Below are 27477 nucleotides of genomic sequence, written 5' to 3'. Positions count from 1 at the left end.
AGCAGGGGGAGAGGTAGAGAGAGACCATTTTTAACAATTCTGTCCACTGGAAATATGTAATTTCTGGGAAGAGCTTGTGTTTCTTTTGCCAAACAATATTTCACACACACACACTCCTCTCTACTATATGTAAACACTTACTTGTCACAGCAGTCTCCACCAATGGGTTGCTCTCTCCATCTTGTCCCAGAGCATACACACTCAAAACGTACTCTACTGTAGGCATCAGGCCTGAGAAAGTCAACTCTGTCTGGTCTGGAAAAGAGAAAGAGAGGACACAGAAACAGAGATGAAGCTTAGATATTAGAGATTGTCTAAACTGATTGCAGTTTATGTGAATGTAGCTGATTTCGAAAATAGCATATTTATTGTATAATTGATCAAACTGGCCGTCTATGACAGGTCTTTAACTTGAATTTATTTCAATGCAGTATTTTGATCGGATCCCTCACATGTATGCATACATATGTTTTACTACTATTATTATCCTGAGATTCAGTGTAGAGTTTTAGTGTCCCATGGCCTCACCCTGTCCCATCCTGCCAAGAATACAATTCTTTTTGGGCAATCTTTTGCTATGAAAGTGGCCAAATTTAAAAATATTTACTATCAGCACAAAATCCTGGCTACAGGTAGCTTCAGTCCAAAAGATACTGCTATTGTATTGGCCTTCAAAACCCAAATCGGTCAAACCTTAATGCCTGCCTGTCTGTGAATCCATGGATAAATACCTGGAGCGACCACCTCAGAGAAGGAGGGTCCCTGTCCATTCCTGGGGGCCCCGGTCACCCTGTACCCCTGGATGGGGCCCTGGGCTGGGCTCCACCTCACTGTGATACTGCTGTCTTTCACATCTGTCACCTCCATCTCAGAGGGAGACTCAATGTCTGGGAGAGACGGATGCAGAGAGAAGAGGGGAGGGAGAAGAGCAAGGTGAGGGGAAACAGAGGGACAGAGAGGGGGAGGTTCATGACCAGGAAGGACTAACTTGTCTCTGTTTCTCTGTGTGTGTGTGTGTGTGTGTGTGTGTGTGTGTGTGTGTTTACCTGTCTTGTGTGTGACGTAGATAGGGGTGCTGGATGCGGGGCTGTCTCCTCTACCAGTCACAGCATAGACAGTAACAGTGTAGTCAGTACCGGGCTTCAGGTTACTGATGGTGGCAGTGGACTGAGAGCCAGGCACCGTGAACTCCTTAGGATTACTGTGACCCCCTGCAGATTGATTGGATTAAGATACACAAGTTGATAGATCAAAAGATAGATAGATAGGTCGATAGACTGATGAACAGATATACCGACAGGCTGATAGACTGATTGGAAATAACGAACAAAGGCAAGAAAACAGGAATCGAGTCGTCTAGTCATAAAACCTATAATCCTGAGAGAATAACACTGAAAAATATGTACATCCTTGATACCATTTAATCTTATAAATAATCAATTTAAAGCTATAAATGTATATGAATCCGAAATTTACACAAGAAAAACTATCACTACCTCACCTTACAACCATGCATTTACTAGGAAAAGCTAGAAAGGAAGAACAAATTCAGAAAAAAAAGCTTTTCTGCAAAATGGGCTATCCCATCTTCCTGTTTTATTCTAGTGTTCTCAGTGTTGCCGGCTTACCGGTCTCGCCATGTGTGATCCTGTAGTAGCGCACAGTGACAGAGGGGGCGTCCCAGCGGATGGTGATGCTGGTGGGGGAGGAGTCTACCACCTCCAGGTCTGTGGGAGCATCAGAGACTGGAGGGAGATAAAAGCAAGAGAGAAAAACACACATAAACAACAGATAATAATAAGAGGGGTAGTGATGATGATAATAACCAACATACAATTGGTGTTTCGCATGAACCTTCCAACTCAATGACCAGGTACTCATATCAATATTAACATCCATTTAAAATATTCTATTCTATCTATTCTATCAAGATAACAAATCAAGAAAAAAGGGATGCATACTGGTCTTCTGTTTCCCACTGAGCGGCAGGCTCTCTTGCGTCCGGCTCACTGCGTAGATGTTCACCAGGTACTCGGTCTCCGGCGTGAGTCCCGTCAGGGTGAAGTGGCTCCTGGAGGGGGGCAGCCTCTCATCCTTGGCCCTCCCACCGCTGGCCATCTGGTAGCGGATCCGGTAACCTGTGATCTGGCTCTGGGGAGCCACCCAGTGGACGGTGAAGGAGTTGGTGAGGACCTCAGAGAAACGCAGGCCCGCTGGTGAGTCCAGGGCTGGAAAAGGTGGGGAGAAGGTAGGGGGAGGGATGGGGAAGAAGTAGGGGAAAAGCAGATAGAGAGAAAAAGGCAGTGAGTTTTTGTCACTCATAATATTTCAGATAAATGTTCACTTATGGTGTATCTCTTGAAAAGACAGACACAATGTTGGTTGTATCAAAGCCTTTTGGCCGATTGTGATCTAAACTTTCAATGCCAGTCTTTTAGGCAGGCTGAATATTCATAGGGGTCTTGCTCAGAGGTACTTTGGTGATTTTCACAACAGTAAGTTTGAGGAATTGAACCAGCAACCTCTCAGCTACAGGATAGACTTGCAACCTAACCCGCTGCCAATAGCATAGAAAGGATATCATACAAGTATATCAAGAAAGTATATCATACAAAGAAAACCCTTCGGATTTTTTTCCTCTTTCCACATTAAAATTGAATTTTAATTTAATATCGCCTGTAGTGAGGTGCTGGCATTTTAACCATACAGTAAAACAGTTTTGGAAAGGACTATTGAAGTGCTCCATCCAGGGAACTAAAGCTTCCAGCAACTGTGCCATGAATGACGAAGGAGCTTGCTCTGAAACATGTAGGCCAATAAATATGATTTAAGGGATCAAGTTGCTGTCCTGAACCTTTTTCCCCTCCATTGCTATTAAATTTAATATCGGCAGGTTTATACTCCTAGTGTCATACCAGATTCAGCGGTACTCACTTGTTTTCTGGGTGCCGACGAGAGGTGAGCTCTCTCTCTGTTCATAAACACACACCACGCTCACCAGATACTCTGTGTTAGGCAGCAAGTCTGTGGACAGGGGAGAAAAGACACACACAAATGCATGAGTGTGTGTGTGAGTGTGTGTGTGTGTGCGTGTGTGCGTGTGTGTTGTTATTGTTTGTTGTCTGCCTTTGTTCATTACTTACTCCTTAGCACCACATCATTACTCCTGCCTGCTACGCTGGTTTCTGTAATGTCATCATCATCATCAATGGGGTGGTACCTAATCAATTAAGAGACCAAAAAAGAGGTGAAATTTTTGCTGAATTATGTGTCTTGTATGAGTGTATTGTTTGTATTCTAGAACAAAAGCAATGTGTACACTCAAAAATAACTTGCCTAACACTGTTAGGCTTTAAAAGCATTTCCTCTGCAATCTGTTGAGTTAATCACGTTGCATGTTTGTATTCGTACCTGATGAGGAAGCTGTTGATGTTGGCAGGGTTGGGGACGTGAGGAGAGACCCAAGTGACTTCCATACTGTCTGGCCCCACCTGGCCGAAGCCCAGATCTGTAGGAGCTGGTACAGCTATGGAAAAACAGAGAGCAGGTTAGATTCATAATTGATTCACAGGGACTTCATCACCTCCTGGGGAGTCATGGTAGTTTTGTTGGGTACACCTCAGGCTGCCAGAGAATTTTAACAATGCTATAAAAGAGATAAGAGGCGAGAAGAAAGCAAAGAACGAGAGAAAATAGATATGATGAAGGGATGAAAAAAGAACAGAATAAAATGCATGAAAGAAAGTGATAACACCACCATCTTTTAAACAGAACAGTCTGTGTCTGCCTTTGTATGTGCGTGTAAATCCGATGTCTGCAGTTTTATGACATCTTAAAAGTGAGAGAACAAACAATGTTTGCATTAGGGGGCAAAATGAGGCTCAGCATGATAAAATCGCTCAACTAAAACCACATGGTCTATACACACACACACACACACACACACACACAACACAGAGGATTATTACACTGACAACACAGCATGCAATGCAATTACATCAGCAACTTATAAGATGTGCTTTGAATAACGCTGCCCTAGCGTTAAGAAAACACATATTACATTACATAATCACAACACACACAATATGATGTGGTGAGAAATGGTGAGAGACGTTTCATTGACAATTATGTAAACAATATCAGCAGCAGGGGAAATCTTTTTGGATGTGTGTAAGCATGTATCTTACCAGTCTGCTGAGTGAGTGTGGTGGGTTCGCTCTCCCCGCTCTCCGTCACAGTGATCACACTAATGTCATAGTCGATACCGGGCTCCAGGCCGTAGACCGTATAATAACCAGCCGTCGCTTCCACCAGGTCTTCGAAGATGGGCACGCTCTCGCCGGCTGCCACCACTGTGATGCGGTACCCAGTGATGGTTGTGGTGTTGAGCGGGGACCAGCGTAGACCGATAGTGGTGTCGGTCACGTCGACGAAGCTGAGGTCGGTCAGCTGTGGGACTTCTGGGTAAGAGGGGAGCAGGGAGAACGAGGGAGAACAGGAAAGAGAAGACAGCAGAAATACCCAACAAACGAGAGGGAAAGGAGGAAGGACAAACGGACAGACACACAAACACAGAGGCACATGGAAGCAGTGGTCAAGGTGAGCATTGAAAGCTGCACACTTCCAGTAGAGTGTGATATTCATTATATCACACAAATGGAAGAGCTAATGCCAAGGCCGATATCCCTGATATATATTAGATATTGTCTTGTGAAATTAATATTTTTCATTCAATGGAGGATCTCCATTGAAGAATCTTAATATATACCCAGGAAACAAAGCATTAGGGTTGCAAAACAGTCCAGTTGCTATTTTGCGTAGTCCTTACAGATGTATGAGAGACGTTGGTGATAAATTAGCACAGTGATACTAACAGGACAGAGCTAGTATCACTGACTGTTGAAAGTTAACGTCTTTTAAACAATGTTGCTATTGTAAAAGACAGCTTGCTCTTACCTGCCTACACAAAAGTTTCCCAAACAAAATTCAAAATCTGTTATTATGAAATTCAGACCAAGGCCAGACACACTAAATACCTACCTACACATTGATCCCTAGCTCAGCATTTTGCTGCTGTTGCATGAAAACCTCTGATCTAATGGTTACTATGGTCGTCTGTTGTTGAATATGTTCACTGTATATACTGAAAAATGTCCAACAGCAGCACTTTGCTACATGCTGTAAACCCCAAGAGTGTGAGATTACCGCTGTAACTCACCTGGCGTAATGGTAGTTGATACAGGAACGCTCTCCATATCGTCTTTAACAGTGACAACACTAACGTTGTACTCCACTCCAGGACGGAGGTTCTCCAGGGTGCAGGAGTTCTGCCCCGCCTCCACAAACTCCTCCACGCTGTTGCCCTGCTGCCCATTGGTGGGAGTGCATGTCACTCTGTAGCCAGTGATGTCTAGGATGGAGGGAAGGAGGGGGAGAGAAGGAAGGAAGGAGGGAAGGAAGGCATGGGGGAGGGAGTGAGGGCGAGAGACAGAGAAAAAAAAGAGGATATATGAATGAGGAAGGATAAGATGCCAGAAAAAAAGACAACGGTAAACAATGTTGTCACCTTGTTTTGACCTATATTTGTATTAAATTCATAACAATGTATTTTTCATGTACGTTTAAGTGTGTGTGTGTGTGTGTGTGTGTGTGTGTGTGTACCTGGTGTCTTGGCTCCGTTCCACTGGACAGTCAGCTCTCCAGTGTCTGGGTGAGACTCCAGGTTGAGATCAGTAGGAGGAGACAGAGCTGAAGAGAGAAGATGAGGAAGAGGAGGAGGCAAAAAAGGATGAGGAGAAGGGTGAAAGGCGATAAAGAGGAGGAGGAAATGGAGGGAGAAAGAAGAAGAGGGTGAATTCTTGACTTCCATATGAAAGTATTCCTACTTGAATTATCTGAACTCATACTGCGACATGGTTAATAAATATTGAATTATACTAATATTCTCCAAACTTACGAGTGACAACGCGGCGTGTGACTGCGTTGCCTTGCTCTTGGCCGTTGATGACCGGCTGGACGCTGTAGGTGTACTCCACTCCTGGGGTCAGGCCGGAAACATAAATACTTCCCGAGTCAGAGGTCACATCTCTGGGGGCTTCTCCGCCCTGACTGGGACGCACTGTCAACTGGGGAAAAGACGAACGCACATATATAGTCAGTACACTCGAAGAGAACAACGGCACCAGTAATAGAGAGGAACGCACACACACATCTCACACATTCAACAGGAACACACAGAGAGAGAGAAAGACACACACACACACACACACACACACACACACACTGGGGTACAGGAGGTAAGGGTCGGGGGTCAATGTTTTCCCAGGAACGTGGGAGCCAGTAGAACATTCTCATCTGTGGTGTGACATATTCTGACCAATCAAATGTATCCCTGTGGTCTCTCTAGTTCCTGTGCCAATTCTAAAGGGACCGACACTGAAACCAAAAACAACTGGAATCGCACTAATGCGGTTGCAAGAGCATACAAAAGAAAATAATCTGCTGCATGTGAAGACAATTACACAATCCAGTTGTTGACTTTTATACAGAGAAGGGAGAAGAAAGTCAAATTTATGACTAGCAGGGTAGCAGGATAAAAAAATCTAGTGATGAATGACAACTTCATGCAACCCACTTTTCTAGGAACAGTAAAAAAAAAAGGATACTCACTGACTCATCTGAACATTTTACACTTGAGTAGTTGAATAATTCACAGTGAGTATACCTTGTATCCAACGCGGGGCATTGGAGTCCAGGAGATGATGATGGAGGTGTCAGTCACATCGGTGCTGAAATGAGGAGCGTTACCCATTGGAGGGTCTAGAGAAGCACACAGACAGACAGGATTACAAGTGTGTTTTGCATGCATGTACATATGTGTGTATGCATGTTTTTTGTGTGTGTGTGTACATTCACCTATAGATACCCAAGGCGGGAGCTAAGACACGGCAGTGAGGTACACACTCATCCGCCATTTTTAGATTTCCATACAAACCATGTGCTTCGAAGTTTATAACCAAATCACTTATCATAATAATTACCACAATAAATAAATATATAATATAGATAGGCTGTGTGCTCTACGCATCTGGACTAGGGTTTGACCAATATGGGTTTTTGAAGCCTGTTATTTAGGGATTAAAGCTGCCGAAATTAAATGTTTTGTTCATGTTTAAATTTGACCATTTTCATGCCAAAAAGTTCTTACACTTTCCAAAAAATGTATAAGGATTCAGTGTTTTCCTCTAGAATTGTATTCTTTGCAGGGTGGAAAACCATCATGGGAGACTCTCCATTGAAACCCAGAAAACTAAAATCCTTAGGTTGGTTAGCAGTGAAATCATATTCTCACTTCCATTGTATCAGTAGGCAACACTGACTGGTCAATACTCGATTTGTATTAAAAGTTCAAATATCATATTCTAGGTTCCAAAACACACACACACCCTATGAGACTGGTAGTGAACTGTTTTTCTGCTTATTTGTGTATGCATCAGACACTCACTGGTAGTGAACATCGCAGTCTCTCCTTTGCTCAGTGTGTTGTCTTGCTCTGCGTGCAGTTTAGCGGTGTACACCGTGTCAGGCCTCAGGTTGAGCAGGGTGTACTGGGAGAGGCGGGCGGGCAGCCGCAGCTGCTTGGGGTTGGAGCCTTCGATGGTCAGGAACAGACGGTAGCCGGTGACTTTGGCGCGGGGGGCAAACCACAGCATCACGGCGCTGTCCTCGGTCACGTTGGTGAAGTGGATGTCTGTGGGATCATCGGGCTCTGGAAGTGAGAAATATAGACAGTTAGGTATTTGTTTTGCCTGTTCATTTATTCACGTGGTTACACATCCTCAGTTACACTAATGACAGGAACTTTGAAGGGAGTGTCTGGCTCTGGGGAGAGACAAACACAAGATGGTTGATGAGCTAAGAAAGATACTATCATGATCAGGTTGACCTTCATTTGCTGGGTACAGCATTTTGTTGACAGTGGGAAATGTCCTAAGTGGGTTATGGACTTTTTCTGGTGGATACCAAACATAATAATTTGATTTAGAAGTTGGGGCCCAAAAAATTAGGCTCTTAAGTCCAGGTTCCAGGGCAAAACTAAATCTCATTGTGTGTGTGTGTGTGTGTGTGTGTGTGTGTGTGTGTGTGTGTATTGATTTTACTACATGCTTGCAGGCCTCTGTCATACTCACTAGTAGCTTGCTCCCCCACGAGTGGCAGACTCTCCTCTCCATTGTGGATTGAATAGACACTGAAGCGGTACAGAGTTCCTGGCAGTAGGTGTGTCAGTTCAACATAGGAGTTCTGACTGACAGGCAGAGTCATCTCCCTCTGGGGTGTACCGGTCTCGTCCACAGGGGCGACTGTGACCCGGTAGCCTGAAACGTCATCCATTGGGGCGGACCAGGTCAGAGCGATCTTAACATCCGACACCTCGAAGAACTGCATGTTTGTAGGAGAAGCCACCTCCTCTGTGGACAGGAGGAAGGAACGTGGAATTACAACTTTAATTCTTTAAACTCTGTCTATACCTGCACATGTATTGTAAAGCAAAGAGCACAGCCAGGCTTTGCTCACATTTATTATGATGAATTAAAAATACAGGTTTCCAATGATATCAAATGTTACCATAGATAAGAGAACATGGGCACAGGGAATATGTACAGTGTAGGATATAAAGACTTTTAAGTTTTCAGTGGTGATGTAGTGGCACTGCCTCAACAAAATGGTATAAGTTTGAATTTACCACCCAATGTTAGTCTCTTACAATGCAAGAGAAGATTTTCTGTCTCTCTATTTAAGAGATAACTTAATATAGACAATGAAATGAAGCACTAAAACACTGGATAATGTTTAAGATTAAGATATTCTCAGCTACAATAGAAATTCAAATTGAGCACAAATGTTAAAAATAATTCCATGACCTCATGGCTGATTAAAAAAATACCCATGCAACTGTTACATTGCATGATCTGAAATCTTTTGGACTGACTAGATGGCAGGAGGATGATAAACAGGACACACACCTCTTCACTCAGCATAGTAACAGGAGTAAAGGAGAGCTGGACAGAGTGCATGGAAAAGAGAAGGATGAAACAAGATGAAATAAGACGAGCTGAGATAAGAAGAGACAATAAGAGAGAAGAAGAGGAGAGAGAAGAGAAGAGAAGAGAAGAGAAGAGAAGAGAAGAGAAGAGAAGAGAAGAGAAGAGAAGAGAAGAGAAGAGAAGAAAAGAGAAAAGAAAAGATGAAAACCACCTGAATAAAGCTGAGCTGTCTGAACCACGGCATGTTGTGACCAGCCATTCCAAACTTTAACATGATTCAGACACAAAGCTCAAAATAACATGACATCACACCTCTCAACTACACAGAAAGATTGGGGGTTAAAAAAAACTGGGAGAGAGAAGTGGAATGGAAAATGTGAAGAGAGCGAGAGGTACAAAGTGTAGAGACAGATTTAAATAGAAATGAATCAGACCAAACAAAACAAGGTCAATATCGCAAAATAGCATTGTGCCACTCCTAACACCCATAAAGATAAGGCGAGAGAATGGGTGAGAGAGGTGGGGGGACGGAAATAACAACAGAGCAGTAGACAGGTAGAAAGATATACAGTATTATGGATAGAGGGGGAGTCACACGAGGCCTGGAAACAGACAGTGTGGGGTCAAAACAACATGACGTAATGCAAGTGAACAGCCCATAAAGATAGGGAGGGAGGATTAGTGAAATCCAGAGATATATTGAGGTGAGTCAGGCAGATACAGACAGAGGCAAAGTCAAAATAACAAAATAATGTCATTTCTCTGTAATCATACTATAAAGCAAGGAATCTCTGTCTGTATGTGTGTCCTTCGCATATCTCGAGAACCGTTCGTCCGATCTACTTCACACTTGGCGGGTGTATTGCTGGGGACCCAAAGACGTGCAGTGTCGGATTGGACACGTTCAATATTAATAAACTTTGAATAAACAAGCGAACAGCGCTCTGTGCAGCAGCGGGGCTCAAAGCAAGCGACTGGAAGCGCAGTGTCGAGTGTGAAGTTGTTTGGATGAGAGGTAGGGCTGAACGATTTTGAAAAAATATCTAATTGCGATTATTTTGACTGATATTGCAATTGCGATATGATTTGCGATATTAGAGGGAATGCTAATCTTTACATCATTATTCTCATTTTCATTGAAAAACGTATTAAAACGATTATGGTGTGATTTTTGCGTGGATCTGTACCAAACAAAGATGTTTTCTTAAGTCTGTAGAATATGATGTGTAGGCCAGGACATCTCCGCAGCATGACAATATTTAATTTAAAATGGTATTTTGACACACACTTCGCCTTTAACAAATATTGCGCTTCCTGCGATTTGAAAATTGCAGTAGGCCATACTGCGATTTTGATAAAATTTCGATTAATTGTTCAGCCCTAATGAGCGGTTCTCGAGAAAGCTGCAAGCAGCAATACTGGAGGCCAAGCAATCGGCCCGTTCCAAACAGGCATGTTTGGAACGGGCACTGCACTAGTACACATAAAAGTAGGGAGAGTTGAGACAACTGGGACAAAGAGGTTGGTGGATTCAGGCAGTATGGTCTAAGTGTACATAGGCAAAACCATACACACAGAAAGACAAAATACTGTAGCATGATGGAAGAGAGGAGAAAGGGGAAACAGGGAGAGGGATGAAAGGGATGAGGAGGGAAGAGAGATAAAATGCTTAAGTACTGTAACGAAAGATACAAAGGAAAAAAATGGAGGGGTGGCTGACTACCAAGCCTTTTTTTTTAGCCTAACCTTTCTCTCTCAGTCTATTTGTCAAAGTGTAAATCAGCCACAGAGCAGCGGGAGACTCGCTAGTCTGTCCAAAGATGGCAGCACACACGCTCACCTAGGCCGTATATCTTTATTCCACTCAGGCTCCGCTGTACAAACAAACACACACACACACACACACACACACACTTTTCCAGCATCTGCTCCATTGGCCCAGCAGTATGTTAGCCCTGGCAAAATGAACAGTTTTACATAACTCCAGTCAAGCAGAATAGGAGCACTACAGCTGTGAACTCAATGACTTCACTTTCCATTGGAAAGCGCTTTACTTCTAGTATAGAGAATTGGAAAGTTCTACATAAATCACTAAATGCGCTACAAAATGGGTTGCAGGCCTAATTCTGATGGGCACCCATGTGATGAGAGTGATAATATCATGTCAGATCAGTACAATATGTTTCAATGTACAGTAGCAGAATAGTGCGTGTCTGATACAGGATCCAAAACTGGAAAATTTAAGGATCAAATCGACAGACTTTTTGTGATTTGTGATTGTGCAACTCACTGAAATGTAACTTTTAAGTGAAAGAAATTACAAGATGCTCTGACAGCTTATTACCATAAGAAACATAACAAGTCTCTATCTCTACAACCATAATAACAAATACTTGTAATGAATTTATCATGATTTGAAGGCACTGACAACATTAGATAATTAGCATAACCAATAAAACTGATCTTAGACCATAATTTGTTTGTACCAGCGATTTTGTTTGTTTGTTTGTACCAGGGTACATACTGATACTAGACCAATACAAATTTTGGGGGCAAATTTCAGCCAATAATATAGCGGTCCCTACATGTCTGTCAGGCCCTTGTAGGTATACAGCTATCCATAGAGGCTGCATGAGGGTGCAGCCAGAGGTTTGAGCAGGGTGCTGAAGATGAAAACAGAACCAGATGGGACTGAGACCTGAGTACACTTTAGCTGTGTATACGTGAGTAAGCTGGCTGGCATCTAAAGGAAATGAGTGTATTTCCAGTACAAACTGCAACATGTGTAAGCAGTGGTTTGGTTCGGTGTCATTGTTAACAGAAAGGACGTGATTGCATATTTTAGACATTTGTCTTCAACCACTGTTAAAACACATTCAAGTGTTCAAATACGCTCAGTCTGGGTATTCTCATCTCTGCACACAATATCCATCACTGTTGACAGAAATGTAAACATCTAAGTCTAAGGGGTGAAAGGCTGTATGAGGGCAAATGTGAGCTTAAACATACAAAAAAAAATCAGAAAAATAAAGGAGCAATTCTCCAGGAATCTCTGGTCCAAGGACTAGTGCAAAGGTTTGCTCTACATACATACACACACACACACACACACACACACACACACACACAGACACACACCCAGCACATTGCCCTATAAAACTACAGGCTTGCAGATTCCAACTTTCCAACGATCCCCTTTCTCTCACACACACATCCTCTCAGTCTTTTACCTGGCAGTGGATCTCCAGCGGTGTTGACCTGCACAAAGATAGGTTCACTCTCCAGACTGTCCTCTACAGCGTAGATGCTGATGTTGTACAGCTTCCCAGGTCGAAGGTCACTCAGCGTCACCGACGTCGCTGTATCGGGGAGGGTGAGCTCCGTGCTTTCCCCTTCTACTGACGGGGTGTAGACGACACGATAGCCTGGAGGGGGGGAGGGAGCGTGCATTATGTGTAGTTCATTGGCACAGATGCAGAATTAAGAATTATTAAGACTGTCAGTTCTACTAGCCACAACATACCAGTGATGGGAGCCAGTGGTTTTTCCCAGCTGACCACAATGGAAGTCTCTAACACCTCCTCCACCTCATGGTCGACGGGGGCATCAGGTGCTATGACATATGACATATGGAGAGTTAGGAAGAGAAAGGAAAGAAAATCTCTATCCTTCTTTTACTGTATTGATTAGCATTGATTTGTAGTCCCTGGCACTTATTCATTAGTAGACAACTTGCAAGTCTGGGAATCACAAACCGTGTTTCACTCTACTGTACAGTAATTTGGTCTGGATAAGAGCTGGATAAGAGTGTAACAGAGAGCGAGAGGATGAAAGAAATTGTGTGTGTGTGTGTACTCACCAGTGGTCTGCGATGTAGTGAGAATGAGGTTGTCCTCTCCAGCATCTGTAACCTCGTAGACGTTAACGGTGTACTTCCTCCCAGGCAGAAGCTCATTGATGTTTACTGAGGTAGCTGTACGAGGCAGGTCTGATAGAAACAATACATCGCATTTACTACATCAGTCAACTGCTCAGTTAAAACAGTGTTTAAAACCCAAGCAACTTGAAAAGACATGTGAGGCACTTTAAACTTGCCTGTCCATTATTTAGGACCTCAACTATTTGAAACCAAATTAAAACATAGAGGATTTCCTGTGTCCTGTCCTTGTTTTCTAAGCTGTTCCTCCACTGTGAAACCAGACTCAGTGTCTGTGTGTGTGTGTATTCAATGTATGCGTGTGTAAACATCCTGGTGTCTATACGCACCTAGCACTATGGGCTGTCCTGTGCCCTGCCCCTGCTCACTGAGCTCGTACTCCACTCTGAAACCAGACACGGTATCGGAGGCAGACACCCAGGAGATGACGAAGCTGCTGGAGGTGATCTCAGTCACAGACTCCGAGGTGTCGACCACAGGAGGAGGCTGGGTGGTCTCTCCTGACACCCCCGATGTAGCCACTGCAGGGGGAGAGAGAGAGATGGAGGAGAAGAAAAGACAAGGTTACTTGATACCTCTGAGATCAGACCCAAAGACAGAGAAAGAAGGACAGAGAAAGACGATCGTTCTTTCATGAGGTTGTTGTGCAGCTACTTTTCCAGACCCGCTCTTTCAGTGTTTTTCGTATTTAGTATTAATTTTTTTCCCCACATCAGGGACAATTGGAGATGGCAAGACAAAGATTAACCAATGAAACATTCAGTGAAACAGATGCAAGATCCAAAAATGCCCAAAACAGGCTGGATAACCACACCAAGTTTATTGGACAGTGGTTAGACCAGTGATGAGACAATCCTGTTAACTCACATGATCCGTAAGTGGTGGTGAAGTCAAAGCGCGTGATCTCTCGGCGTCCAAAGCGCAGCACACTGATCAGTTGACCCTCGTAGGTGATGCCCGGCTTCAGACCAGAGATGGTGTAGGAGTTGAGATGGCCAGGGATCGCCACCTCCCGCCACGGGTTACGGCTGTCTTTCTGTGAAATCAGATGAGAGAAGCGGTCGTGACGGGGTATAAAGTCAGGTAGAGTATTTAGAAACAAGACCAGAGACGGTGCAGGAGTTAAATGAGTACGTTTTTGTAAACTCTTGACTGTCAAAAGGAGATTCAGGAGTCAGGACATCATGGACTCACCAGTCTCCATTTGAGGATGTACTGGGTGATGTGGGCGGAGGGCGGGGCGTTCCACTGGATAGGGTGGGAGTTGGGCTGGTTTCCAGACTCGGTTATGATCACCTGGACAGGACGGTTACCACCTGGGACAGACACAACACAACACAGGCAGAGGAGTAAGTATACAGAACAAAACAGAGCAGAACAGAACAGAGCGGGAATTTCTCTGTCTGTGGTAAAGGCTTTATATTCTCATTGTGTGATATAGGGCAAGGGTTTGAGAGACGGGAAAATGTATTGTCACTGTGCCTGTGAAGAAAACACAATGGCAGTATTTCCTTGAGCCTGAACAGCAGCGAGAGTAGGGTAGTGCGTCCAGTGTGAGACGAGATGACGGTAAAAGGAAAAATAAGAACATTAGAACCCTTTCTTCAAATAAATACTGAATAGTAGTGGATATAAAATATCTTTATCCCACTAAATCTAAAGATGACACCCTGGTTCTTCAAAAATCTGAGAAAATTAAAATATTTGATAATAAAGTCTTCACAGTCCAAAATTCTTCTATAATTTCGAATACGCCAACAACTTACTAACTAACTAACTAGCGAGGAATATCACAGTGTACACAGCGAGTGTCCAGTAGCATTTTCCTGAACAGAACAGAACAGAGATAGTGGAACAGAGAAAGAGAGAGGAAAAACTAGCACATCCCTGTCAGATTCCAGTCCAGGTTTCAACAGTTCAGGAAAAGCCTCACAGTCTCTGCTACTCTGCTTTCTTTACTCCCCCACCTTCTCTTTTTCACCCTCCTCTCTAACCTCTTCTCTAAACCCTACTGATCTTTTGGAGAACAAAAACCAAAGCTCTTGCTCATTCCGTTGCATTAATTGTTCATTAGTAATAGCATTTTTATCACTTTAATCCAGAACAAATAGCAAAATAAATGAACAATGATAATCTAATGATGAAGTCATCTTCGTCACAAGCCACCTGATAATAAAGACATATTTAGGAGATTCTACTGCAAACAGCAACAGCAAAGCGCACCACAATCACAGCTACAACAGAATAATCCAGCAGTCTTTTTCATAATATAAACACAAGTCATATGGCAAGCAGATTCCCGACATAAGCCATGCTGATAGAAACTGGTAGCTTCTATAAAGAACTGAGGTTTTCTAACCGCTTTTCCAAATAGCAGACCTGTAATCAAAGTTTCTGAGCAAGTGGCTTGGTTAACCAGAAGTTGCGAGCAGATACACAGACCTCAAAAACAATCTGGGACCAATTACTGCCTATTACAGACCCACAGGCCACTGAGGAGGGTAACGGTTACATAGAATCAGATGTGTTACGCACATACAAGTGGACACGCACTTGCATGGTTGTACATTCACACACACAAAAGCACCCAGCGCCACATACTCAAACACACAGGTATGTAAGCCAGCAAGTGGACACATAAAGCATGCACAAAAACTTGCACACATCCACCTTCCCTTTGCACACACAGAAACTACAGGCATACTTGATACAGACAGATGCACAGCAAGGATGTGATAAGGGCAACAGGTTGGGAAATAATGATGAGAGTCATTAAAACAATAAGAAATACTGAAAAAAAGATGAAATTACATCCCAGGCAGGGAGAGATAAACACAGATGGGAGAAGAGTAAACAACATCTTTTCTTTTCAGATCTTATCTATTCTGCACTAAATCTGAGACTTATAAAAACCAAAAAAAGAAAAAAATCCAACACTTGCCTTGCCTTTATGGCCTTTTATGGCCTTTTACCCAGTTAGCCTACTGACTTGGGATTGGCTCTGCCTCATGCTGCCCTTAAATCTAAGTGTGCTGTATGCCTGGACACACACACACACACACACACACACACACACACACACACACACACACACACACACACACACACACTCACACAGAACAAGTTCACAGCTGGATGCCATTATAGACAGCTATGGTAGAAGGTTGCCCTACATTTTAACTAAATGCTGTAACTCCTGTCAACCTGCTTTCAGCTTCACACACAAAGCAAACAACAGTTCAAATATTCCTTTACGTAACACAAACCTAAACTTCTGTTTCCAATAACACAGCCTCACCGCCTCGCCCAGAGCTACACTTTGACATATCTTTAACATCTGTTGGGGAGAGATTTATGCTGAAAGTGTTTTATTCATCAATCAATCAACAAAATGGCAACACCATACCAAAGATACCATATCCCAACTAGCAACTAGCTTTGGAAATATTCCCATCATACAGTGGGAAGCAACATGAAACAATTTGACAGGAGAAGAGGGGAAAGGCTTGTGTCTCCTAATTGTTACCTAGAGTTTTTAGGGGAAATGTGAAGGAAAACTACATTATGCCAACTCCACAACTCTCCCTCTTGTCTCATTCAGGAATGTGATTGGAATACAGTTCAAAAGGAGGTAATAAGGAGATACAGAGAAATGTGAATCCTTCATAATGCAACAGAGGCTGTATCTAACCCTAACCAAAAAAACATAAATCGTGAATGGAAAAAAAATAAATAAATGACCCTGCAAATTTGAACAAATTGTGCACTGGGTAGCACAAAGTGGTAGGTTGTAATGACACAGAAAGCAGAGCGCAGACGAATAAACAACAAAGGCTCTGGAGCGAGATAGATCTGAAACACACACACACACACACACACACACACCCACACACACACACACACACACACAGTCTCTCTGCTTCACATCAATGTCAAGACAAAACCGTGATAGAGATATTGTTGCAAAATGTTTGCATACAGTGATGTTATCTATCCATTCCAAGTTTCAAGTCAACGATAATGAAGTAACTTGACCATCATGGCTGCATCATGCTGTGCAACTAGCATCGCTCTATTCTGATGGTTTGAAAAAAAGGGGGGAAAAGGATTGGGAGAGATCTATGATTGTACGAAAGTGATGACACTGAACTGAGTTTGAAGTGATGACGGAAAGAAAGGTACAAAATGGAAAATTGCTGTGCAACTTAACACACCATTATTTTGAAGGTGTGTTATGTCGCTAGCACAAAGCGGTATGTGTGTGTGTTTGGCACAGTGTTTTGTACAGCTGTGGCAATAACACAGGGGTAGCACCACATGCCAGCAGGAACAAAGGCTCAGAGTGGGGGGTATATTTGTAAAAGAGGAAATCACACCCCCTCCCATCTTTCTCTGTTTCACATCAAAGTCAAAAGCCTCATTGTCAAGGTGGCTTGAACAAACCTTTCTCACTGCAACAGTTGGAGAACAATTTGTAATGTTAGCCTGTTTTAACACCAGCAGTAGCACAGCAGTGAACACTGAGGCATAAAGATCCAGTTCACTACTGTGTTTGAATGTTTTGTCCAATTATTAATGAAAGACATTACAAATGTGTGTGTGTGTGTGTGTGTGTGTGTGTATTCCTGCATGCGCGTATATGACGACTTACCAGGGTAGGACTGCTGAGGCTCACAGCTCAGCTCTCCGATGCCGTTGCCATAGCAATAGCACTTGTACATGATCCCATGGATGATCTTATCCCACGACTCTCCGATCTGGTAGAAGGCTCTTGTCTCCGGCTCCTGGCACTGGTCTGGACACAGAGAAGAAGACAGAAGTCACATGAAACCATATAATACAGCAGGGCACACCGACTGGAGTTTTGTACCTGGCCCCTAGTTCCCTACAAATATCTCACATTCTTTACAGACATGTCAGGGACTGCAGTCATGAGTTATCACAATCTCTCTATTTATCAACAAGGACTGATACTCCAGTCCTTCATTTTTTCATCCACCCTCACACTTGTACAGAAAATCAACAGGAGTTTTGGCTGTAAGAATCACTTTAAATCTGTAAAAATGTGAAATTGTGGAAGCAACTGCAAACACAGAAATTTAAAGCATTGTACTACCAGTAACATTAGTAGCAATCCTGTATACCGAAAAGAGACATTTTTTTTTCTTCCCCATAGCCCATAGGTACAAAAAAATTAAAAGAAGGATACATAACTGGAGTTTAGGTAACTGGAATGCAGCCATTACATCAGAAATACCTTAAAATGTTAATCAAGGGGGGAGGAGCAAAAACAAAATGGTGTCTATAAAATGATTGATGTGTGAACCTACCGATGGCGTCACACTTCCAGCGGCCACGCCCCTGTCCGAAGCAGGTGCAGTTCATCATGTAGCCCTCCTCATGTTGTTTGGTGAAGGTATGGTTCACCTCATAGGTCAGACCATCCACAATGCATTGGTCTGCAGAAGACAAACCCACACACACACACACACACACACACACACAGATGCATATAAAGACATGGACCATGAGCACACAACACATTTTCATGCACTTTCCATGTATTTAAGATGTCTTTTTTTTCGCTATTTTGTCCATGTCTGCTCTTCTGAACAGTAATGGTGTGTTGCAGGTGTAACTGAAGCCCCATAAAGGCCAGGTGTGCAAGCTCACATTTGACCTTTGACAGGTAAGTTACTATGTCAGGTGTGATCTTTCACCTCTTAGCTGAGAGGAGGCTAATATTACCCTTTCTGATTACTAGGCCACACACATACAAAATCCAATTCTGCCTGCACAGCATCCAACCCGCCCCCCAATCATTTTTTTTTTCTCGCTCTATCTATACACCCCACTCTCTCTCACACACACCTTTAAGCTGGGAGTAGGCAACGCAGCTCCATTCTCCTCGCCCGTTGCCGACACAGGTGCATCGCATCATGTGACCCAGGACATCATGGCGTTTGTCCCACTGGTCTCCCACTCGGTACATCACCCCCTCGCTAGTCGTACACACCTCTTCATGGGCTAAGACACGCAGAGAAAGTCAGTTACATAAGGACATACAAGTCACATACAAGTCTGTGGCCCTGCATAAAAGAATTTCACTTGTATTGGTATCACCGGAGAGTTTTAGTGTTACATAAATGCATCAAAGGAGTTTCCACCCTGGCAACAACACACACACACACACACACGCAGATGCACAAAATACACAGAAATGAACGAACATACACACACAGTCAGTAACACACAGCACATTCAGACATCTAGACAAACACACAAGCATTAGCTACATAAACACTCATGCACCCAAACATAAAGTCAGTTTAACACACATGCAAATACATACACATGCACGCATTTTGTTATTTAAGACAATTTCCCCCCCTTAATTCTACCCTACTATTATTGCACAAGGCTTTAGAAGATACCACAACCACCACAGAACACCTGTGTCCATTGGAGAGAAAATTTCCCCCGGAATGATAGCCAGAAACAGATGTCTGTGTCTCTGTGTGTGTGTGTGTGTGTATGCCATATGTTCTCCACTAATTAAAAGAAGATGAGTAGTTTATATCGGAATTGATAGAAAGTTTGCGTAGGAGGGTAGGACAAGCAGAGACAAGCCTGTGTGTATGTGAGAGAGAGAGTGTTTCTGTGGTCTCTCTGTACAGAACCATTCTTGTGTGCACCCATTTCAAATCAATTGCATTCATTCTCTACAAGTATGCAGAGAATGAATGCAATTGATTTTAAGTGGGTGCATATGTGTGCATCTATGTCCGTGCGAATGGAGGCAACACTGTACAGGAGGTGGAGGAGAAGACAAAGCTGATATGTATGCATGCCTGTGTGCATGTCTATCAGTCTGTGAGGAGGAGGAGGAGGAGGAGATGATAGAGGGCAGATCTGCTGCCCTGCAGCCCAGCCTGGGCCTCTCTCTAACAGGCAGAATCTGGACCAGAGCCAGCCCATCTGGTTCCTGGAAGTAGAGATCCTTTGGACTTGGGCTGTGGCTGGCACCAAGGCCGTGGCTCGGGGAGGAACAGAGGGGCTCTGGATCCTTATAGGACATGGTCAGTGGCTGAGCCTGGGGCTAAGGCCAAGATAGACCTTGGACTGACTCATCAGAGCTGCACCTGGGGCTTCTGAGTACTGCTACAATTACAATTAAGTCATTTAACAGACACTTATTTGCAGGAACTTACACTGCTTAAGATGCACAACAGTAACATGGTCTAGTTCCACCAGAAGAAAAGAGGATTCTTTAATCAAAGCTGTACAGTTAAAGTATGTGTAGGGCTCTTTAAAAAAATCTATATATAAAAAAACAACCTTGAAAGGGAATCCACATTCTTCTTCTTCTTCTTCTTCACTTCTTCCTATTTGATCTTAGATAGTCTTGTAATCATGAACAAGTCTTTCCTAAAAGCACCTTGACATATGGTGCACATATGGACACATTTGGTTTATAACAGCTAACACAAGCATGAAATGAAGCTAAATTGAATGTAAAGATTCAAATAAATATTCTTAGTCAATCCAGGTTCTTAGGAAAATCCAGGCCTTTTTTCAAATATTGTGAGCTAACATTATAGTCCAACATTATTAGCAAAACATATATGATTTCTGTTTCATGGTGGACTTTCCCTTTAATTACAGTGCTTTGCTTGTCCTTGTATGGCTTGCCTTCATTGGTCTTGACCACTGGTGGTGAAAATCTATATTCTATGTGCTTTCACCCCACCCTGTCCAGTTTTGTATGGCTGCAGGGTGGGACTGGTGCTCTTCAAGAGTTGAAATCAGTCCATTCTCTACAGTTGGAAAGTCTTTAGACCTGGTTTAACCTAGTTCAGTTATCTAGGGGTATCTAAGGTCTGGTTGCATTTGGCCTGAACTCAGTCCTGCTGTGAGAACCCACAATCAATCTACATTTATGTCTTTATAGCCAGCCAGTTCTTTACTTTCACAGGGTAATTTAGCCATTGGCCTGATGACTCTCAAAGTGGCCACTTATAACTTTGTAACTGGCTGGTCGGTCAGCGTAACCAACAGCTGTGGGAACTACAACGTCTGCCTCCGGGCTAAACAGATTTATTGCGAACTAATGGAAAGTAGCGATAGGAGACTGGAATTGAGATGCAGAGGAGGTCAACAAAAAGATCTCATACTGAGATATAGGGCTGCATTTGAGTCAGTGGTGAGAGAGCTTTCTTGGAGAGGGACGGCCAATATAGAAGCAGCTTGGCTCCTGAATGTGATGAGCGTAGGAGGAGGGTAGCGGATTAAGGTCGAGATAGTGTTTTTAAGGGAGGAAGAAGACAGTGGACCTTGAAATGTTGGTGAAATCTGCACAAATGGAGGTGAACCCTGGATATGACTTCAGAGTTTTGTGCCAAGAGATGGAATCATGGCTGAGAACCGATAATCAACAAACCCAAAAACCTGTTAGCGTTAGTGAGTCAAACCTGTCCAGAGCATTTTCTCTCATTTTTTTTGCTTCTATCATCACATTTTCTGATTTTTTTGTACATGAAAAGCCAATAGAATAAAGGCTTTTGGATTCAACAGATGCCAACAGCCTTTCCCCATTTTCCAACACCCAGAGGAATGCCACAGGTGGAGCAGGAGGGGCTCCAGACTCATAATTGCTGTTTCAAGCATCACCATTAACATTTCAAGTACCATGTTTGTTTTGACTGTCCTTGTGAAGTAATTAACGTTAATATCAAAGACCCCCTGGTGTCTCGACTGCTGGATTGCGTTTGCCACAAACAACTTGCCCTGACATTGGCTGAAATGCATCAATGTTTCTTGTTTTTGTCTTTAAATCTTGATAGCTGCCAGGGTTTTTTAAAGACGGGTATGGGCCCAAAGATGGGTTAGAAGATTGAAATAAGCCTATAAATAATCCTGTAGAAAATGTTAACTAAAAAAAAAAAATAACTATGCTACATCAGAAAAGCCTTTGTCCTATCCACTGCTATGCAAGTTAGGCTAAGTAACAGCAACAGAAGCTATAAGGTTAGTCCAAGAGAGAATAATAATAATCCTTAACAGCCTGTAAAATCAGCTTTGGGTTGGGAGAAAAGTTATTTTACAATGTTGAGTTCCTCAGAAAAAGAAAATTGCTTTTCTACAGGCTGTCTACATGTGTACATATTCATTCAAAACATCTGTACGCACTAGAATCCCTTGATATCAGACCAAAAAAAGATTTACACTATCCCTGAACTTCCTGAGCGATGCTTGATCTATCTTGCCAGGCTGTAAGTGGACACATCACTTGCAAGATAAAATAAATCAAGTGCTCCATGTGATTTGTTTCCAGAACTATTTTGCGCAAGTTGACATCAGGTGAGCTGTGTAAATTTTCAGACAGTGTACCATCCAGATTTTACAGCCTGTTGCCAAACAGACTCTTTTTTCCATCTGGGAGGCTTTGATGTACCCAACAATTCACGGTCAGTGAGGAGTTTTTTTCCCCCCGAATTGGAGCTCCCCTTCTTTTTTAACAGAGCAATCAGGCATCATGTTTGTGGCAGTTGTTCTGCAGTGTCACTCCATCTTATCAGGAGACCTTTCCACCATTTGCTACCATTTGCATCCACATGATTTACCCACTATTAGCCCTTCAATTCAAGCATTGACTGGGATACAGTTGGGTGACATGATAGATTGAATCCCTCCTGGCTACACTCCTATGTGAAGAGGCTCCAATTTACAAGCCTAAATTACATTAACATCTAAAGACGTTTGCTAGTTTGGACTCCCCTTTGAAGACACTAATGTCAATGTCAAAGACCCCCTGCTGTTGCAATCACTCTACTGGCCTCGGCCCCTATAACATTCAACACCGGCTAAGATGCATAGCTTCCACTTTTATGTTTCTAAATTAGAATATTCTGAATGTTTACCTGAAAAAGTTACCTTAGACTTCTGCATACATTAACTATTTGATATCTCTCCATTTTCCAACCTGTTGGCATCATCATTACCATTTCACTGCTCCTTCACAGACATCAGTGTCAAAGACCCCCTAGCACTTCACTGGTCTTAGCCTCTTTTGTTATCCGAGGAGAGCTAATTGACACCTACACAACAGAACAACACGTCTCTTTTAGTGCAACAGTGACTTGAATGTGAATTTGGCTATACTGTAATACTGATGTAAAACAAGGTTTGCCTTTCAACCCCACTCTGATACTAGCTTTTATGTAAATTCAATAGAGTGCATGTAATAACCCTTCAAACCTTTTCAGAGTAATGGTCTTAATAAAAAGGCCATGTTAAATCCTTGATTCAGACTGGGCGGAGATAAACTTTTACTTAAGACTGGGAGGGACATTGCAATTAACCATGCTAATCATGTTAGTTGCCCCCACGGCTAGCATGGTGGTGTCAATAGTTAATCAATGACATGGTGTGGTGAGATAATTGGCTGGTTAATTTCTCCCCCTTCATGACATACAACCGCCCCAAACCACAAAACACTTAACATACCTCACCCAATACACAAACAAACACAGACCATGGGGCAGAATCTGAAGCATTGCTCCACATCAGGTGTAAACTTTACAATGTCACAGACTCACACATTCGGCCAACATACCACCATCTGAAGACTTTGTCCCCAGGAACCCCATCTAGGAAGATTTTTGCTATTGCTTTAATATTGAATCGTGTAACTGTCTACATGGAGATAATAGCAGTGAGAGTGAAACCTCCACTTAGAAAAGCCATTCTTATACATTCTCTCACTGGGATAAATTCTAGTGAATTAGATAATAGTGACATTAAACTAGTCCTTATCTTCCTGGGGACCATCTGGAGCCCCTCAAGGAGCCCCTGGGGGTCCTCAGACCCCACTTTGAGAACCAGTGCAATACCACAATAAAATTGCTTGCAGTACCACACAGCTTCAAACAACCCCCAGGACTCCACCTTCCCAGCATTCATTGTCTCTCTCCCTCTCTCTCTCACGCACACACACACACACACACACACACACACACTTACCAGCCATGGGACAGAATCCAAAGCGTTGTTCTCCATCGTAGTTTGTTGTGGTGCCGCACCATTTCATGCCGTCTCTACGGCCATCTGCAGTACAGTCGGTGTAGTTTCGGCCGTTGTAGAGGAAGGGGAACTGGCACAGAGCGCCGTTAGAATTACCGCCTCGCGTTGTCACCATCACTGTTGAAAAAAAAATGACAATAACAAAATAAATTGTTACCCTTATGAGTCTTCAATATCCTTCACAACATTTCTTATATTCCCAATCCCATTATAGTTTAATCCCATTGTAGTCTTTATCATCTTTAGCATTATCACTGTATCTAAAGAAACCTGGCAACCACTCACTGTTTCTCTCACTACAAAATGAGTATTTCTTATCATCTTCAGAATTAGCATTTTCATCATCATCACTTGTTAACCACCAACCTCGCTTCAAAATCCCTACACATTTCACTCGTTCAGTCATCATTATAATCATCACCACCATAATCTCTGCTCACCATTCTTCTCTGTGCAGAAGGAATATTTCTGGTCTGTCTCGAAGTCAGAGGAGGTGGAGCACCACAGCTGTCCATCACTGCGTCCTTCAGAGATACAGGAGTGGTAGGTCTTCCCCTTGTAGACAAAGGGGAACACGCAGGGCTGGCCTCCGGAGTTACCACCGTACACTGGAGCGGGTCCGTCTGGAGGGAGAGAGCAACACACACACACATACACACAGATAAATACAAATAAGCCCTTTAACGCCCTTAATACCGCACTTAACCCTCAACTGTAGTGGAAGACTGTGGCTGTACTGGGTATCAATGTGTGCATTTGTGTGTAGGGGCATCAGAATAGCATAAAGGAAAAATCTACTACCTACTAGCACTGTTATATATCATCAGTTTGTGATGTTCAATGCATTCCAGGAGTTATTATATGCGTTTTAATTTACTTTTTTTGGAGTATACACTTTCTCCCAACCTGCCTCATCTACTTCTACTTCTGTTAGTGGTCTCCTACATTTCCCAGAATGCCTTTCTGGGTCCTCCAACCAGAGGACCCAAGTTCAAGCCATTGAGTCGGCAAGCATCCACCCTGCTGAAGTGTCATTGAGCAAGAGACTTAATTCCTTCTAGCTCTCAGAGTGCTGTTCTCTTGCTGATCCCAAGTATCACATTATTATTATAACAACTCTCCCTCTCCTCCCCCAGGCCTTTGTGGTAAATAAGAATTACTTTGCCTGGTTACATAATGGTGAAAAATAGTACTGACTAACTGCAAACAAAACAGCATCTCTCTCACCCCATTCCTCGCAGCTGACTCCATTGCCCAGACAGGTGCAGATCATCTGCTTGGTGCCCTGGCTCTTGATCCAGCGCTGGCCAAGGGAGAAGAACAGTCCTGTGTCTGTCCGACAGGCCCCCTCCTCGGGAAGCGCGGGCACAGGGATAGGCTGGTAGACCGCAGGCTGGATGTTAGTGATCACACGAGAGCCAGTACCTGAAATATAACAAGAGAGTTGAGTCAGGATTTGTGAAAACACCAAACAGCTACAGCAACCTAAAAACATCAGTGACCACACAAGAAAAACAGATATTTCACTATACAGAGCAAACTGTTTTATTTTCTTTGTATCCCATCTCCCTTTCTCTCACTTTTCATGTACGTCTCTCCAATACCCAAACCCTACTTAACTCTTCATGTCTGGATTACAAAAACCTGTACATGAAATGAGACATTGCAGTCCAAAAAGTCTAAACTAAAATGAAGTAAACTGAATGTGTAGGAGGAGCAATGCAAAAATGCTACTACAAAATAGCCACAGGTGGAAAATATGGCATTAAGTGAAAAGATAGAAAACTTAAGAATCAGCTGCACCAGAAAATATTATGTTATGTAGTACACAAGAATAAAACATTATAGAATAAAAGCTTTATCAGTGTGTGCTGCTGTAGTGCAGCTCTATCTAAGGCTCCAACTGAAACGAGATGTATAGTATCAGCTAGTAACACAAAGAAGATGATTTACGTCATTACATGCAAACTGAACCCAACCCAACCTATAGGCGTTGGCAAGAGTCAACTAAAATCACAAATCAATGCTGTTTAACACATAAGATAAAACAATACCTGGGTTTGATTTAGGCTATAAGCAGCCTGCACCTGGTTAGCGATGATTACGTACCATTTACAAAAATTAAAGTTTTTTTTTTATTGTCCCTGTGACATCAGGAAAAAAATATTCAGCTGTCTCACACCCCATAATCATTTCAGCAGTTTCAAGCATGTTTCTCAAACTCCCCACTTACTTTCCCACGTTTCATATCTCCCCCTTCTTTCTCCCACTCACTCATGCCATCGCTTTCTCCTTCCCTTTCATAAGAGGGTGATAGTGAGTTGGAAAGTTATGTCTTTCTCACTTAAACACTTCACGACTCCCCTCAGCACTTCTTATCTGTCCCTCTCACCCCATTTCTGTCCGTCTCTGTCTCTGGAATATGTTTTTCTCTCCACACAGAGGGGGAAAAAAAAAAAAAGAGACAAGAGATAATGAAATTAGCTCTCACCCAGGCCGGTAGTGTGCAGGGAAGCATGTCTCTCGCACTTCCACTCTCCTCTGCCATTCCCTGTGCACAGACACTGCAGCAGGTTGCCTCTGGCGTCCGTCTTGGTCCAGGTATCTCCAATACGGTAGGAGGACAAAGTATCCTGGTCATTACAGCGGTCTAGGAGAGGAGGGAACGAGAAGAATTCATTAGAGCGAGAATGACACCATGAGACGACAAAGTGTTGCAAGTAATCTGGGGGGAGAGAGAGAGAAAATGTAATGATATATGTGTAAAAGTGTGTATTTAGGGGCTTAAGCGTAATGAGATGAAATGAAACTTTAATGATTCCTTGGGGAAGCTGGGCGAAGGGTGTATGCCTGTTTGTGTGTGTTCCTATGCGACTCTGTTCATAGCTTGTTGAATTCATGTGTGACAACAATTTATTGATGTTCTCCCTGCTCTAAAATTCAAGTGTTGTGATTCACCGAGGCGAGGGCCACCCTGAAGCGTTGTATGCGACAACAAGCCAGCAGGGAATAACATTCGTTTTCATTTGTCACATGAGGCAGCATCATTAAGGAAGTAAGTAATGGTTGTAATTGGAAACACAAATGGTAGACTTTCTCACCACAGCCTGTTAAAATCCTTCGACAAAACACACGCTACAGTTTCCCTCTAGTCCTGCCAGTTAGGAGACAGTGTGTATGTGTGTGGTACAAGACTAGTGCCAGTCGCCGTGTTTAGAGGGGGAAGAGAATGGGATTCAGCTGGTGTGTGTGTAGACACACGTGACTCATTCAAAAACAACAGACCTCAGAAGCAAATCAATTTCAAATCTTCTGCTTGTGTGGCTCTCAACACCCCATTCCTTCTTGTCTACTTCTGACAAGTGCAGTCATTTGAGTGTATACAAAATACACAAAAAGAAGTGAAAAGGATCG

General features: G+C 43.0%; 1 protein-coding gene across 2 annotated transcripts in view; it reads right to left on the bottom strand.

The window, feature by feature from the left end:
• Positions 1 to 27477, bottom strand: part of LOC139660190 (fibronectin-like) — a 43440-nt gene that overhangs the window by 12742 nt on the left and 3221 nt on the right. For both annotated transcript variants that reach the window (XM_071538268.1, XM_071538269.1), the window contains exons 6-33: positions 26555 to 26713; positions 25291 to 25488; positions 24504 to 24686; positions 24004 to 24180; positions 18853 to 19008; positions 18312 to 18440; positions 17633 to 17776; positions 14176 to 14297; positions 13849 to 14017; positions 13311 to 13502; positions 12904 to 13032; positions 12568 to 12657; positions 12275 to 12469; positions 8190 to 8468; positions 7505 to 7768; positions 6725 to 6819; positions 5957 to 6125; positions 5662 to 5748; positions 5219 to 5410; positions 4188 to 4460; positions 3412 to 3526; positions 3144 to 3220; positions 2935 to 3024; positions 1962 to 2228; positions 1629 to 1745; positions 1047 to 1211; positions 732 to 887; positions 142 to 255 (exon numbers count right to left, since the gene is read on the bottom strand). In XM_071538268.1, the coding sequence (XP_071394369.1) occupies positions 142 to 255; positions 732 to 887; positions 1047 to 1211; positions 1629 to 1745; positions 1962 to 2228; positions 2935 to 3024; positions 3144 to 3220; positions 3412 to 3526; positions 4188 to 4460; positions 5219 to 5410; positions 5662 to 5748; positions 5957 to 6125; positions 6725 to 6819; positions 7505 to 7768; positions 8190 to 8468; positions 12275 to 12469; positions 12568 to 12657; positions 12904 to 13032; positions 13311 to 13502; positions 13849 to 14017; positions 14176 to 14297; positions 17633 to 17776; positions 18312 to 18440; positions 18853 to 19008; positions 24004 to 24180; positions 24504 to 24686; positions 25291 to 25488; positions 26555 to 26713 (4503 nt within the window). The remainder of the gene's footprint in view (positions 1 to 141; positions 256 to 731; positions 888 to 1046; positions 1212 to 1628; positions 1746 to 1961; positions 2229 to 2934; positions 3025 to 3143; positions 3221 to 3411; positions 3527 to 4187; positions 4461 to 5218; positions 5411 to 5661; positions 5749 to 5956; positions 6126 to 6724; positions 6820 to 7504; positions 7769 to 8189; positions 8469 to 12274; positions 12470 to 12567; positions 12658 to 12903; positions 13033 to 13310; positions 13503 to 13848; positions 14018 to 14175; positions 14298 to 17632; positions 17777 to 18311; positions 18441 to 18852; positions 19009 to 24003; positions 24181 to 24503; positions 24687 to 25290; positions 25489 to 26554; positions 26714 to 27477) is intronic.

This window comes from Centroberyx affinis, unplaced genomic scaffold (assembly GCF_046629955.1).
Source record: "Centroberyx affinis isolate AG114_WGS23_722 - 3 ecotype Tasmania unplaced genomic scaffold, CSIRO-AGI_Caff_v1 ptg003239l_1, whole genome shotgun sequence".
NCBI lineage: Eukaryota > Metazoa > Chordata > Actinopteri > Beryciformes > Berycidae > Centroberyx > Centroberyx affinis.
The sequence above is the reverse complement of the archived record's forward strand: the minus strand, read 5'-3'. Positions and strand labels throughout refer to the sequence as shown.